At 39.4% G+C, this 15,115-nt stretch overlaps 1 protein-coding gene across 6 annotated transcripts in view; it reads left to right on the top strand.

Moving 5' to 3' along the window:
• Positions 1-15,115, top strand: part of dmd (dystrophin) — a 1,945,510-nt gene that overhangs the window by 953,040 nt on the left and 977,355 nt on the right. For all 6 annotated transcript variants that reach the window (XM_078559857.1, XM_078559853.1, XM_078559852.1 and 3 more), the window contains exon 37: positions 8,814-8,930. In XM_078559857.1, coding sequence (XP_078415983.1) covers positions 8,814-8,930 — 117 coding nt within the window. The remainder of the gene's footprint in view (positions 1-8,813; positions 8,931-15,115) is intronic.

Genomic DNA, 15,115 nt, shown 5'->3' with positions numbered 1-15,115 from the left:
TGCGAGGAGGAGGATGAGGTTTGAGGATGCTGTTATCCTAAGCTCATTCAGCCCTGTTGCTAGCTTTGGGCTCATTAATTGTCATTCCAATGTTGGCTGGCACTGTCTCCTCCATGTGGGTTAGGGCATGCATGTGTGTCTGTCCCCCTCTGGTTAACTCCTGTTACCTTCAGTTCTGCGTCACCATGCCCTGCAAGGGAGAGGGAAGTGAGTGTCGTGCAATCTGATTGAATGTTCTAGCTGTCATGTTGAATAGCTGCCAGAGCGTGTGAGCTGTGCAACATGGGTGTAAGGCAAACAGCAGTGCTAAGTGTATGAGGATGAGGTGAAGCTATGAATGTGAGGTCTGGTACCTGATTGATGAAGATTGTTGGCAGTCAAATGATGGGATTGTAGTTAATTGAGGTTAATGATGTAGTGGTGGAATATGGCATTTCAAATGCATTCACTGTCCTTGACCACTTGTGAGAGGTCCATTGAATTTTTTGTGCCACTGTATCCAGGTCCTGGGGGCTTGATTCCTGGCAGTGACCTCCATGGCTATTTGCTCCCATTGTCTTTTGAGTGTGTGACTGGAGAGCCTCCTGGGCCCCTGTGGATTCAGAGCATCTCTCCTACTTTCCACTTTCCACCTCCCCAATCAGTGCATCCAGTACAGTGTCTAAAAACCTTGCAGCACACTTGTACCAATGTTGTCCCATTTTTCACGATTTCAGATTACCACAAAGCACCTTCCCTTTAAGATGTGCAGGCTAGTTTCAAGATCTGTGAGAACATTTTAGGCCTCCTGTGGATGCATGCAACCAGTGAACAGTGTGGTTAGCATTGGCTGCACACAGCAGTCAGCAGGCAGTATAAAGTGGTGAGCTTCCTGCATTGCAATCAACAGGCACAAGTTTGTGCATTGTGAATCTCATATTTGTTTCCAGGGGCTATCCAATTTAACCCCCAAAGCCCATACCAGATTTCTGCCAGGCTTTTCCCTGACATTCGTCTCAGAGCAAAATTGGAAAAAGCCTGTGATGTGAACATGCTTTGTGTTCCAATGGGAGATATTCGAGATATTTGCTTTCTACTTGCAAAGCCATGTAATTTATCTTAGCTAATTCCTGTTGCCCTAACCTATGCCTCTGTTTCTATTCTTAATTTTAAGGCCGTTCTTAACTGAAGCCTGACTATAATCAAAAGAAAAATATTTCAAAATTCATTATAAATAGGTGAATATTCATTACAAATAAAGGACAAACTAACCTTAAACCTTGGTTGGTTGAATTTGGAAATAAGTTTCAACATCGCAGCTATCAATGAAAATGGAAAATATGGAAATACTCAGCAGATCGGACAGCATCCGTGGAGAGAGAAACACAGTTAACATTTCATATGTGTCATCGATCCTGAAATGTTAACTGTTTTTCTCTCCACAGGTGTTGTTAGACCTGCTGAGTTTTTCCAGCATTTTCTGTTTCTATTTCAGCCTTCCAGCATCTGCAGTATATTTATTTCGTACCACAACTACCTACGTTTATTTTCTCCTAAATGCCAATATGTTTTAAAATAAATTGTATTTAAGTGCATTTTTTTAACTTGCTGTAAGTTTAATTATCAGAATCCAGCAGTTACGTTTTGTGAAAAAATGTGGAGTGTGCTGAGGAATGAGGTTTTTTGAAGTGTAAAAACAGTGAATTTGTTGTGCTCTCTATATGTGGGTCCCTGATTCTTCTTGCATCAATTCTTAGTTGTACTTCCTTTTCCTCACATGCTTGCTTTTCAGCAACCAGTGCTAGAGCAAGTATCTGTTTCCCCAGTTACATTCCTGATGGATCCTGATGAGCTGAAAAACCAGAAGAGCTTTCTCGCTGTACAGCAAAAGGTACAGCAGCAGGTATGATGGGCTAGCAGCTGGTACAGCGGTTGGTTAAAGCAAAGTAGAACATCTGCTGAGTGGAAGGAATGATGGGATGGTCCCATGATGGCACAGTGCTGCTCACCAGATCTACAAAACAACAGACTTTGGGTTGATGGATGTCATTAGTGATTAAGTATGAAAGTTCGGAGAGCATCTGTTGTTTTGTTGGACAGGTATGAACTGCACGGCATCTTCTGACACATTGACTTAACATTCTGATCTTGGCTCTCTAAATAACTGCTGTGATACTTGTACTGATAAACAGAGTATAAATGTGATCGGAATTTTTTGCCCTCAAAGACTCCAGTTTTGAAGTTAGGCAAAAAAAAATTGAGTTTGACAAAGAACAGCAATTCTTGAATTATCAGCTTAGAGAGGAAAAGTGGTTTTTTTTTTAATGTTCATTATTTTAAGGCAGACCTGAAGGTGAGACCCTATCCTTAGATTTATTTGAGCTTTCCTTCCCTGACGTATTTGAGTAATTTTAGAGTAGAGCATCACACTCCTTGCTTGACAGATACTCATATGTGGTTGTGCCCTCATTGGTTACATTGTCCAGATCTTAGCTTAGAATAAATAGAGATATTGTGTGACTCATATCTGATACGCCTACCAATGTCAGCTTTCGGTAATGGAAATTGTACTTTATTTAACAGTACTGTGGCGAAATGCTATGAAGAATTTGAGAACATGGATAGCAAAGTAGCTGCAAAACAGAAAGCAAAGAGTAGAGGAGTTAAGGGTAGTTACTCAGGCTGCAAAAGCTGGAAAGTGGTGTTCCACAAGGTTCAGTGCTGAGACCACTGTTGTTCATTATTTATATAAACAAATTGGATTCAGGAATATGAAATACAATTTCAAAATGTGTGGACAACATCAAATTGGAAGATATAGTTAATACAGAGGAGTGATGTGATAAAATGTAGAAAGATATGAATAAACTTGAAGATGAGACAAGTAATTGGAAAATGAATTTCAATATTCGCAAGTTCAATGTGGTATATTTTGGTTGGAAAAATAGGGAGGCCACACATTCCTCAGAAAATTAAATGTTTAATTGGGTAGAGCAAGAGAGGAACCTGAGGTTACCGATACACAGATCACAAAAAAACAGCAAGGTCGGTTAATAAGGCTATAAAAATTGCAAACAAAGCAAGGGGTATTCATTTCTAGAGGGATAGAACTGAAAAGCAGAGAAGTTGTCAAGCTTTGTTAGATCACACTTGGAGTAATGCAAATGTTCTGGGCTCTATTATAAAAAGGATATAGAGGCACTGGAGAAGGTGCAAAAACTATTCATGAGAATGATACCAAACTTGACAGGAAAGATTGAACAAGCTAGGGGTCTTTTCCCTAGGGAAGAGAAGACTGAGGGGTAACCTGATAGAGGTCTTTAAAATAATGAAAGGTTTTGGTAGGGTAGACATAGGGAAGATGTTTTCACTTGCAGAGGACATCAGAACTAGGGAGCATAAATAAAAGATGGTTACTAAAGGGAAATCAGAAGAAAATGTCAGAAGGTGGTTAGAATGTGCAACTTGCTAGTGTGAAGAGGAGTTGAGGTGACTAGAACAGATGCTTTGAAGGTGAAGCTAGATACACACATGAGAGAGAATGCAATAGGAGGATATATTGAGGAAGGTTAAATGAAGGGTGGGAGGAGGCTCATGTAGAGCATAAAAACAGATGTGGACCTGTTGGGTTCAAAGCCCTGTTTCAATGCTGTAAATACTGGTAATAATTTTCATCTATTTGAGTAGTAATGCTAATGTATTTTAAAAGGAAAAAGGCACACATATTTCAATTAAACTAGAATGTCATGATATAGCAATGTCATGTAAATAGCCTGGGTATGTTTTTTTACAATTTACAGCAGGGAAAATGATGAAACAGATTTACTTTTTAAAGTGTATTTATTTGTATGTCATTTGTACTGATATTTATGATTTTACTACAAATGCAGAATGGAGGAAATATTCCCTTAAGAATTCAGCAATAAAACGTTCTCATTGTATAAGTACTTGATGGACTTTTTTCAGTCAGACCTTTCATTTGTACGAAACTTGTCCCTGTATCACAAACTGATAGCTTTCACTGTTCGTTTAAATGCAAAAAAAGATCTCAAACAACAGACTCCATTTAATTTTTATAGCAGTATTTGCTTTTGTTCTGGATATCTTTACCTTTCTGTCTTTGTATATGCTTAACAGCTTCTACATGATTTATCTAAATACTGTGCTCCCATCTCAATCTCCTCACCGTCTTGCTTCTTTTGGTGAAGCTTAAGCTTCTAGAAAGTCAACAAAAATCGACTCAGGGACTGAAGGAAACCTACCGACTGACTAGTTTATCAACCATTCGTTCAACTTCAACCTATGGTTCCTCTCTGCATCCCTCTCTTTTTCCTGGCCCATCTCAGGCAAGAAGTCACCTGGTTACAAATTTGACATGCTCTTTCACAGGGATAGACCTAAGGTTTTGAAAATATATTGCACTATAAATAGTAAAGAAGACTCTATTCATTTGGTTACCATTTTGCACTATTCAGTCAGCTAATTTCTGGCCTACTATTTGGAAAAATAACTCGGCTGTTCTGAAAACCATGCAGGATCAGTTTTCCAAGTCCCATTGCTGAAGGTGGCATTTATCAATGAGAGACAACCTTCTCCCTTTATTTGTTTACTTCAGCTTAAAGAAAGAGGAATAGAGCATTTCTGCTTTTTTTTTTTTGAAAGATTCATCACCGCCCTGTAAAGTTATTTGTCATTTATCCCACTATTTTTCATTTGAGTTGGAAAGCAATATTACGCTGTCATTCTGTTTCTTTCCCTTAAACATATCATATTGAAAATTATCCATGGCTCATCTGAGCTCTTTCTCTCCTCCCCCCCCCCCCCCCCAACACTAACTGCTATCATTCCACTTGGGTAGAAGTATCAATTACCATTACAGTGATTCATTTGAGAACAATGTAGCACTTTGGAAAGAGAACTGCAATAGGTACAATATATATATTTTATGAATATTTAAACTTTGAAATACAGCTCATGTTTGCCATCCGAGGGAAATGCTGTCTCTTTTCAGCTGGTAGATTACTGTAGGGAATGTGGCCAACCAGGACTAAAAGCTTTATGTCTGAATCGCGGTACTGCATTTCTGCACTCAGCCACAAAATGTATCAAGCACATTGTCTTGTGATGATTAGAATTCTCAATCTCAATGCCAAAATCTTTCCTTTTATGATTCATCTAGGGCTGATTTTTTCCAAGAGAAGTGTCCACAAATTTGGAAGGAATTACAGATTAAACATGTGCGATGTTGCCAAAATGCTAATGTGAAAAAAAATCTGACTTAATTAAAAATCAGTGCTTCAGATTGGTAACACTCCATGCTTCCAAATGTATCCATAAGTAGAATTTAGTTGAGTTCCCAATGTACAAAATCATTATCTTACATAAAAAAATTTGGAGAAACTCATTTCTGGTGGTTTTGTTGTTTAATTTTCAATTCCCAAAGTTCTTTATTGTATACTTGTCGGTGATTATATAGATTTTATGTTTGCTCGTGTAATGAAGGTAAAATTTGCTGTGATTAGAAAGACCGACTAAAATACTGACAAAAAAATCACTAATTTAAGCTTCAACTTATTTTCATGGCAATGAAAATTCTGCCAGAGAGCACAGATGGAAAATCAGTCTCAAAGTTGGCCTGCAGTTCTGATTCATTTACTTAGTGCTATCCCTGATGAGATGCTGTGTGCACAGAATCTAACCTCAGTCTCTACTTGGTTTTGCTGTGTGTTTGTTATATATCTCTATTTTTCATCCTCTCGTATTCTCTGTCCCTCTTTGCATTCAAACATGGCCAGTTTACTAACAATTAATATTTGTCTGGTTGTCAGAATTTAACTTTCTTTCAAGCTCTACTAATACAATTATGTCAGTAGTGACATTCCCAGGGGTTTTGTGATAGTGTTTTAGCTTACACTGTCAGTTTCTTATTGTTGATCTACAGAGGTGAAACGTCAAAACCATTTTTTAAATACAATATTCCTGGAGTGTTGTGGAAAAAAACTCACTAAGCGCACACATGAAAATATTGCCATGATGCTGTAGATAAGTGATGCCGCACGCAGTCTTGATACACTGTATTTAATAAAACCCCTGGACCAGACTCATTCCATCAGGCACTTTGTGTGGGATCTTTTATTGCCTTGAATGCAGCTGAGTTTATGCCTTTAATGGAGCTGGTTAGATTACACAATGTATCAAGTAGTCTCTTATTTAGTCTGGGTTTTCACATTCATTTGTCAGATTTCTGAGGATTCTAAAGTGTCGACAGTGGGGTAACTGGGCAGCAAACCTCCAGAAAATATCTTACTAGGCGGCCCTATTCACAACAATCATATGCAGGAAAGAAAAACTGGGATTTATGTCAGTTTTCCTCCGCTTCCCCCAGCCTTCAACCTTCCCCGCTCAGCCGTAACTTTCATTTCTGTCGCTAATGTTTTCAATTGTAATGCCCAAACATGTGAAGTCTTTGGTGGATGATGATGATGGCTAGTAGATGAATATCGGGCTGTGTCAGAGGCTTTTGGTGTTCACCCCTCACTCCTGTATCTACAGAGGTGTTTATACATTGCATTAACAGACAGTTAATGGGCAGAATTTTATCAAGCTTAGTCCTTGCTGAAATAGTGAGATAATTTCTGGGGCGGGAATCGCTTGAGTAATTAGTGGGGTTTGCCAAGGCTCTTCCACTGAGCCATGGCATTATCATCCCGCTTCCGGGTTCCCGAGCCAATCAGAGAGTATGGGTGGAATGACATGCCTAAACAAACAACGAGGACCTCTATTTAAAGGGACTCCAACAGGGCTCACTGTGGCAGCACTGAATTGAACATTGAAGACACAAGTGGGAACCAGGGAACTGGTGCAGAATGGAGGTAAGATGTGGGAAGGCTGCCCCGAAATCTGAGACTCAACTCTGGACGTTATGTTGAATGCAGTGAGGAAAGGAGGAGGAAGCCAGATAGCCCCACCAAGCAGGTGTGGCTGAAAGTAGCAAAGATTGTGAATAGCAGGAGTGTGATGCTCAGGAACTGGATCCAATGCTGCAAAAGGTTTAATGGCTTCATGAGGTCTGACAGGTTGAGTGTCCCACAACTGCCAGCTAGCTTTCTCACCTCCCTAACGTTCTCCTGCATGGTATTTCTCTGACTGACACACATCGTCTCACACATTATTTTCTCTCCAGCCTGTTCCTCAAACCTACATCTCAACAGACAACGCTCAAACTTATCCTCATCCTATTGCCCTCTCACACCCATTCCTTACAGCTGTCCCCCTTAAATATTCACTGTTCATCTACAATAATCAGTTCATTTCCCTCACTCATAAGTCAAAATGAGCCAAAACTCCAGGGAAATGCAGAGAGCTGGGAATGGAGCTGCAAACATGACTACCCTGACCACAATGGAGGAGGAAGGCGTGGAGATCAGTAAGGTGGCATTGGTACTGGCCATTGGTAATATAAACATGGGAGTAGCCCAGAATCCTGGTGACAGCATTAGAGGAAGCAGTGCCACTTGCTTGGCTTTGCCACTGGCCTCCAATACAGCTTCACCCCTGTTTCAGCAGTCAAGAGGAGTGTCCTGTGAGGAGAGATTGAGCAGACTAAGCCTATATTCCCCAGAATTTAGAAGAATGAGAGGTGATGTCATTGAAACATATAAATGTCTTAAGGGGCTTGATAGGGGATGGCTTCATGAATGAAGGAGTCAAGAACTAGGGGGTCATAGTTTCTGAATAAGGAGTCAGGGATGTAGGACTGAGATGAGTGATTTCTTCACTCACAGGGTTGTGAATATTTGGAATTCTTTGTTCCAGAAGCTATGGATGCTCAGCCATTGAGTATATTTAAGACAGAGATCGATAGATTTTTGGAAACTGAGAGCCTCAAGGGATATGGAAAAACTATGTGAAGGTGAGGTTGACTCATAGTCTTATTGAATGGTGGAGAAGGTTCGAAGGACTGACTGGTCTACTTCTGCTCAGATGCTGGTCCTTCCATCGATTATCTGAAGTTTTTGCCTGCACATTGAGTTATTTTAATTGGTAATGTGCCGTGGGAGCCAATATCCCACATAATTGCCACCCAATCTGAAAATCTCCTCCATTTGGTACTATTAATGCATTATTTTGTGGTGAGTTTTACATTTGGAACTGACTTGCATTTGTGTATGAAAATCAGTTCCCTTGTGAACCGCCATCTATCAATAATGACATTTTCATGTGTGCGCTCTGTATGTAAATTCCCCAGGACATATTTCACTGGATGATATACTTACAGCTTATGTAGGTACATATCATTAGACGAATGAAGAAAAGCCTATCGTATGGGTAATAATAGCTTTTCTTATGAACATGTTCAGTCTTGGTTCCAAGTCATAAGGGTGTTCTCTTAAACCAAATGATAGTGTTTGCCTGGCTTTGTTTCTTGGCTTTGGTTACTCTTTTTTGCAACCTTGCATGATTGATGGAATCATTCACACTTCGATTTTTGATGAAATGGGAGGGCAGGGGGCATGCCTCTCTTGGAAGTTGTGAGCACTGACTGCTAGCCTAAGTGGGAGACCCTGTAATCGTAATGACTTGTAATTGTACTAGAATAGATGATTTTAAAGTAACTGCTTTAGATTCTGAACTGAAATCGCTGTGTTCAATTATACCAGGAATCATAAACAGACATAAACACCTGTGATTATAAGGAATGTATGGTTTGAAATGTTCTAAATATTATCAATAGAGTCTGTAGGTCACCTACAGTTTTTACTGTGAAGTGGGGCCATTCGGACACAGACGTGTTTGCAGATAACAGTTAATAATTACATTTTCTTATCCTTCAGGTTTCTCCAAAGGAGCTGGAACAGTTTGATACAAATATCCAGCAAATGATGGATGAACTGGAAGCAGAAATACATCAAGGAGAGAGTCTGAAGGAAGGGGATTTTGAGAAAGAGATGGTTAGTTGAATAGAAGTTGCAGTATTAGGACTAGCTATGTAACCAAACACTGAGCTAATGACCGACCTTCTACCTGGACACCATGCAAACGATTAATGGTGTCTGAATTGGCGAGCAGAATGAAAATAATGATGAAAAATGGCAGTTGGTACTGAATTGATATTCTGTCCCTAGATGTCACTATTCATAAAATGCTGTTTCTTGTTAAAATAAGGAGAATTGTAGGACCAGAAAATCATGTTTGCACCAGTCATTTCTCCACACTGAATCCTTTAATTCTGAGTTCAAACTTCAGGTATTTCGTGCTGGGGATTCAAAGGAACTCTTAGATGTATGAATGCACTAACATATGAAAGTGCATACATGAAATTCTTAAACGTACTTACATTTTTGAGCAAAAATAAACATGTGACACCCTCAATTGAGTCACCTGGTTAGATGATATATATTTATATCCGAGATCACAGACTGAGTGTATTCCATCAGCATCCATATAGTGAGAGAGATAGAGGAGCAAATCTGGAGGGTAATCGCAGAGATATGCAAGAACTATAGAGTGATGATTTTCGGGACTTCAAACCCCAAATATCAATTGGGATAATGTTAGACTAAAGGGATAAGCGAGCAAATAATTTCTGAGGAGTGCTCAGGAGAACTTCCTTGACCAGTATATTCTTGGTCCAACTAGGAAGGAGGCATTGCTGGATCTGGTGTTGGAGAATGAGGTGAGCCAAGTGGACTAAGTGTCGCAGGGAACATTTGAGTACGAGTAATCATTGTATTATAAATTTTAGCTTAGCAATGGAGAAGAAATTTTTTCACAGAACATTGTTTATCTTTGAAATTCTCTACACCAGAGGTCTATGGCTGCTGAGTCATTGAATATATTCAAGGCTGAGATTGATAGATACCTGGAAATCAAGGGATTATGGGGATAGGTTGAGAAAGTGGAGGTGATACAGAAGTTCAGTCATAATCTCATTCAATAGTGGAGCAGGCTCGAGGGGCTGAATTCTCATCTGGTTGCCATTTTGATCAGGGGAGAGAGAGGTAATTGTTACACTCTTTATAAAGCACTTCTCAATGAAAAGCTGCCTTTAAAAGTTCACTGCTTGTTAATAGTAAAGATACTTGAGACAAAAACTAGCTGTGTTACAACGTGAGGTTTGTCTAACGTATGACATAACCAGTGCTGGTAAATGACCTTGCATTCTGCTTCATTCTTTAGAGAAAAAAAACTTTTACCATATGGGAAATTATTAAATCTAAAGTCACTGAAAGTAAATTTGTATTTTAAAAGAACTTTTGTCTTTCCTGTAATTATTCCATGGCTATGGACTTTAAAATAGTAAATGATGTTTCACCAGTAAACATATGTCACTGACATATGTTTGCAATGTAAGAACATAGCAATTTTTAGAAACTGGATAAGGTCATTAGTTACGATAGATGGAGCAGGAACAGTTCAGAGGAATTCATGGAATTAATTTTCTCTATGATTTTCCAAACCAATTTTGTTCTTGAAGAAAATACATTTTTTTTAAAAAGCACTGTCATTTCTTATATATGGATGTTATTTCTCTTAAAATTGGAAATCTCTGTGCACTTTATCAAAAATGAAGTTTCTTGTGTCATGTAGAGTAAAGGGTTAACTCTAATGATAGCCACTGAGCATGTGCATAGGGAACTGTGTCACAGTGATGTCAGTCACTGAGAGAAGATTATTGTGAAGCACCTCAGGGAGTAGCTCCAGCTATGTCTTGGTCTTATTTAATCTTTGTAAATAGTTAGCATGTAAATAAATAAATGTTTTTGAACAAAAGACCATTGCCTCCAGCAAGATCTCCTCCAGAGTAAGAAGCCAATGAGTCCTGAGATAAACCCACAATAACATATGTCATACCCTATTCATTAATTCAAACTTTTAAGTGCTTGCTGCCTTTTATATTTTTCTCGGTTTTATCTAATTGCAGATCACTTGACACACACGTTTTAAAAGCAATGACCTCTTACCTATTGACTTTATCTTATATTAGGGTGCAACTGGTAGAACAACTATTGAACTTGTAAGATGTTGAAAATAGTCAAATTACATTTCTGTAACTAGATAACAAGATAGTATTTTCTAACAACTAAAGTCTCATTCTTTGACTCTATCTGAAACTTTTCAAGATACACCAGGAGAGAACAGTTTCTCTTAGAATGTTACCTGGATAATACTGGGGCGAAAAGGGTTAAATTATAAGGGTAGACTGCACTGATCAGTTTTGTTTTTCTTGTGTATAATAGATTAAGGGGTGATCTAATCGAGGTGTTTAAGATGACAAAAGGTTTTGATGGGATTGATAGAAAGTATTCTCTCTGGTGTTGGAGTCCAGAATAAGGGGATGAAGCCTTAAAATTAGAATTAGACATTCAGGGGTAACCTTCCACACAAAGGTTAATGGAAATTTAGAACCTTTTCCCCCAAAAGCTGTTGAAGTTAGGTCAATTGAAAATTTGAAAACTGAGATCTATTGCTTTTGTTGGCAAAAGTATGAAGGGTTATGGAACCAAGGTGGATCGATGGAGTTAAGAAACAGATTAGCTAAAATCTAATTGAGTACTAAACAGGCTCAAGGAACTAAATGGCTTGCTCCATCCTATTATGCATGTTATTGCAGAAATAAACAAGAAAATTAGCAAAGGAACTGGAACTGGATAAACACACAAAGAAAAAGAGAACAAAACAATTAAAGTACACAGGAGGACATCACCTAGAACAATTTTAATTAATGATCATTATGGATTCACAAATGTGACAAAATCTATATCTTTGAAAAAATGTAGCATTTAATTCATGAGCAAATATATATTTAGGAAATTAAATAGAGTAAAATCTAGCAAAATATTGAGGAGCACTGCAAATGGAAGAGGTCTTGAAATGGCAACTGACTATTTGTCATACCTAAGTAGAAACTGTTCAACAGTATCTTTTGCAAAGTGTGATAAGGCCCGAGACCTTTGGGTAATTGTAGGCTGTGCCAGAAAGGCAAATATTCCATTAATGCCACAATTTAGTTCAATTACTGTGCTTATTCAGCTAACACAGAACAAACTACATAATTTACTTTAACCTCGTGTATTGCATTTTTTACATTTCAGTGAAAAGTACTATATTTAGTCATTGTTTTCCCATGTTACTTCAGAATTGAAAACTCTTTTTTTATTCTTTCACGGGATGTGAGCATCACTGGTTAGGCCAGCATTTCTTGCCCATCCCTAAGTGCCCTTGGGAAGGTGGTGGTGAACTGTCCCCTTGAATTGCTGCAGTCCATGTGGTGTAGGTACACCCAGAGTGTTGTTAACAAGGCAGTTCATGTGAGGATGGTGAGTGGTTTGGAGAGGAACTTTCAGGTGATGGTATTTCCATGCATCTGCTGCCCTTATCCTTCTATGTGGTACAGGTTGCGGGTTTGGAAAGTGCTGTCAAAGAAGCCTTGATGATTTGCTGCAGTGCATCTTGTAGATGATACACACTGCTGCCACTGTGCATCAGTGGCAGAGGAACTGAATGTTGAAGGTGGTGGATGGGGTGCCAATCAAGCAGCTGCTTTGTCCTATCTCATGTCGAGCTTCTTGAGTGCTAGATGCATCCAGGCAAATGGAGAGTACTGCATCACACCCCTGACTTGTGCCTTGTAGATTGTGGATAGGCTTTGGGGAGTCAGGAGGTGAGTTACTCTTCAAAGTGTTCCCAGTTTTTGACCTGCTCTTGTAGCCACAGTATTTATATGGTTAGCCCAGTTCAGTTTCTGGTCAATTGTAACCCCCAGACTGTTGATAGTCGGGGATTCAGTGATGTTAATGCTGTTGGATGTCAATAGGAGATGGTTAGATTCTCTCTTATTGGATATGGCCATTGCCTGGCACTTGTGTACCACAAATATTATTTGCTGCTTATCAGCCCAAGCCTGAATATTGTCCAGGTCTTGCTGCATATGGACGCGACTGCTTCAATATCTGATGAGTCACGTATGGTGCTGAAAACTGTGCATTCATCAGGAACATCACCACTTTTGACCTTATGATGGTGGGAAGGTCATCGATGAAGCAGCTGAAAATGGTTGGGCCTAGGACCCTACCCTGCAGCGATGTTCCAGGACAGATGATTGACCTCCAACAACCACAACCATCTTCCTTTGTGCTAGGTATGACTCTAACCAGTGGAGAGTTTTCATTGATTTCAGTTTTGCTGAGACTCCTTGACGTCACACTCAGTCAAATGATGCCTTGATGTCAAGGGCACCTAGAAGGGAAAAAATAGTTCGGACCAGCACTCATATTTCCCAGTTTTACTAGTGTTCCATTTTAAAGCATACAAGACCAGTTCGGACCAGTATTTTTATTTCCCAGTTTTTACTGTTTTTTCCTTCTGGGCAGTCATGCTCACCTCACCCCTTGAGCTCAGCTCTTTTGTCCATGTTTGGATCAAGATGGTAATGAAGTCAGGAGTTGAGTGGCCTTGGCAGAACCCAAACTGAGTGTCAGTGAACAGGTTATTGCTAAGTAAGTGCTACAGGATAGCACTATCAACATTACCTTGGATCATGTTGCTGATCGTGAGTAGACTGACGAGTTGGTAATTGGCCACTTTGGCTTTTCCTGCTTTTTGTGGATAGGACACACCTTGGCAATTTTTCACATTGCCAGGCAGATTCCAATGTTGTAGCTGCACTGGAACAGTTTGCCTGAGGACACAGCTAGTTCTGGAGCACAAGACTTTCAGTACTATTGCTGGAAGGTTTTCAGAGCCCATAGTGTTTGCAGTATCCAGTGCCTTCTGCCTTTTCTTGATATTACCTGGAGTTAATCAAATTGGCTGAAGACTGGCATCTGTGCTGCTGGGGGCCTCAGGAGGAGGCTGATATGAATCATCCACCCAGCATTTCTAGCTGAATTTAGTTGTAAGTGCTTCAGCCTTGACTTTTGCACTGATGGTTAGATTCTCTCTTTTTGGAGATGGTCATTGCCTGGCCCTTATGTGGTACAAATGTTACTTGCCACTTATCAGTCCAAGCCTGAATATTGTCCAGATCTTGCTGCATATTGGCACACACTGCTTCAGTATCTGAGGAGTCACAAGTGGTGCTGAACATTGTGCAATCATCTGCAAACATCCCCACTTCTGACCTTATGATGGAAGGAAGATCATTGATGCAACAGCTGAAGATGGTTGGGCCTAGGACACTACCCTGAGGAATTCCTGCAGTGATGTCCTGGAACTGAGATGATTTACCTCCAACAACTGCAACCATCTTCCTTTGTGCTAGATATGACTCCAACCAGCAGAGAGCTTTTCCCCGATTCCCATTGACTTCAATTTTGCTAGAGCTAATTGATGCCACACTCAGTCAAATGCTGCCTTTATGTCAAGGGTAGTCACTCTCACCTCACCTCTGGAATTCAGCTCTTTTGCCCATGTTTGGCCCAAGGCTATAGTGAGGTAATTTTGCTAAAATTATCAACAGGAACAATTTTGCCTCCAGGGTTCAGCAATGTTTTTACTTTTAAGAGAAGAACTTTGCGTTATTTTTAATGTAGTTGTATCATGTGGCATGACATTTTAATAGTTTTATAGCCTTAGTTTAGAAATGTTCAAATTAATAACAAAAATAGGCACTTTTTTAACGAAGTGGCACTCCTTTACAAAATGCTTTGTCATTGTTCCGTGCAACTAGACCTTTCTCAATGTAAAATCTGAGTTAAAGCCTAAGAACTTGAGTCTTTTTTATTCAGTTACCCTTATTAATTGAATTTTGGTTGCCCAACTCAATTCACCTAGGAACTTACAGCTGCCAAAAAAGGAGACATTCAACCCATCAGTCGTGTTGGATTCACAGCCTCAAATGAAAGGACCAGGTGTTAATTCACTCTGCCACAAAATTCTCCCCTTAATTTAAAATATAAATTTTATTTTGATAGATTTATAAGAGATGCTGTATTTACTGCCATGGTCATTACTATTCATATTACTGCCTTATATTACAATTTCCACTGACTTGTGTATGGCAGCACTGCATAATAGTAAATGTTCCAGCCACATCCTCATCTTTCTTGAATTGTTCTTCAGATTGGAACTGACCATTACTTGTGTGAACTGTATTTCTTTCTAACACGAGGGAAATTTTGAATAGTTGCTCAGT

Source organism: Cetorhinus maximus, chromosome 16, assembly GCF_964194155.1.
Source record: "Cetorhinus maximus chromosome 16, sCetMax3.hap1.1, whole genome shotgun sequence".
Taxonomy (NCBI): Eukaryota; Metazoa; Chordata; class Chondrichthyes; order Lamniformes; family Cetorhinidae; genus Cetorhinus; species Cetorhinus maximus.
The sequence above is the reverse complement of the archived record's forward strand: the minus strand, read 5'-3'. Positions and strand labels throughout refer to the sequence as shown.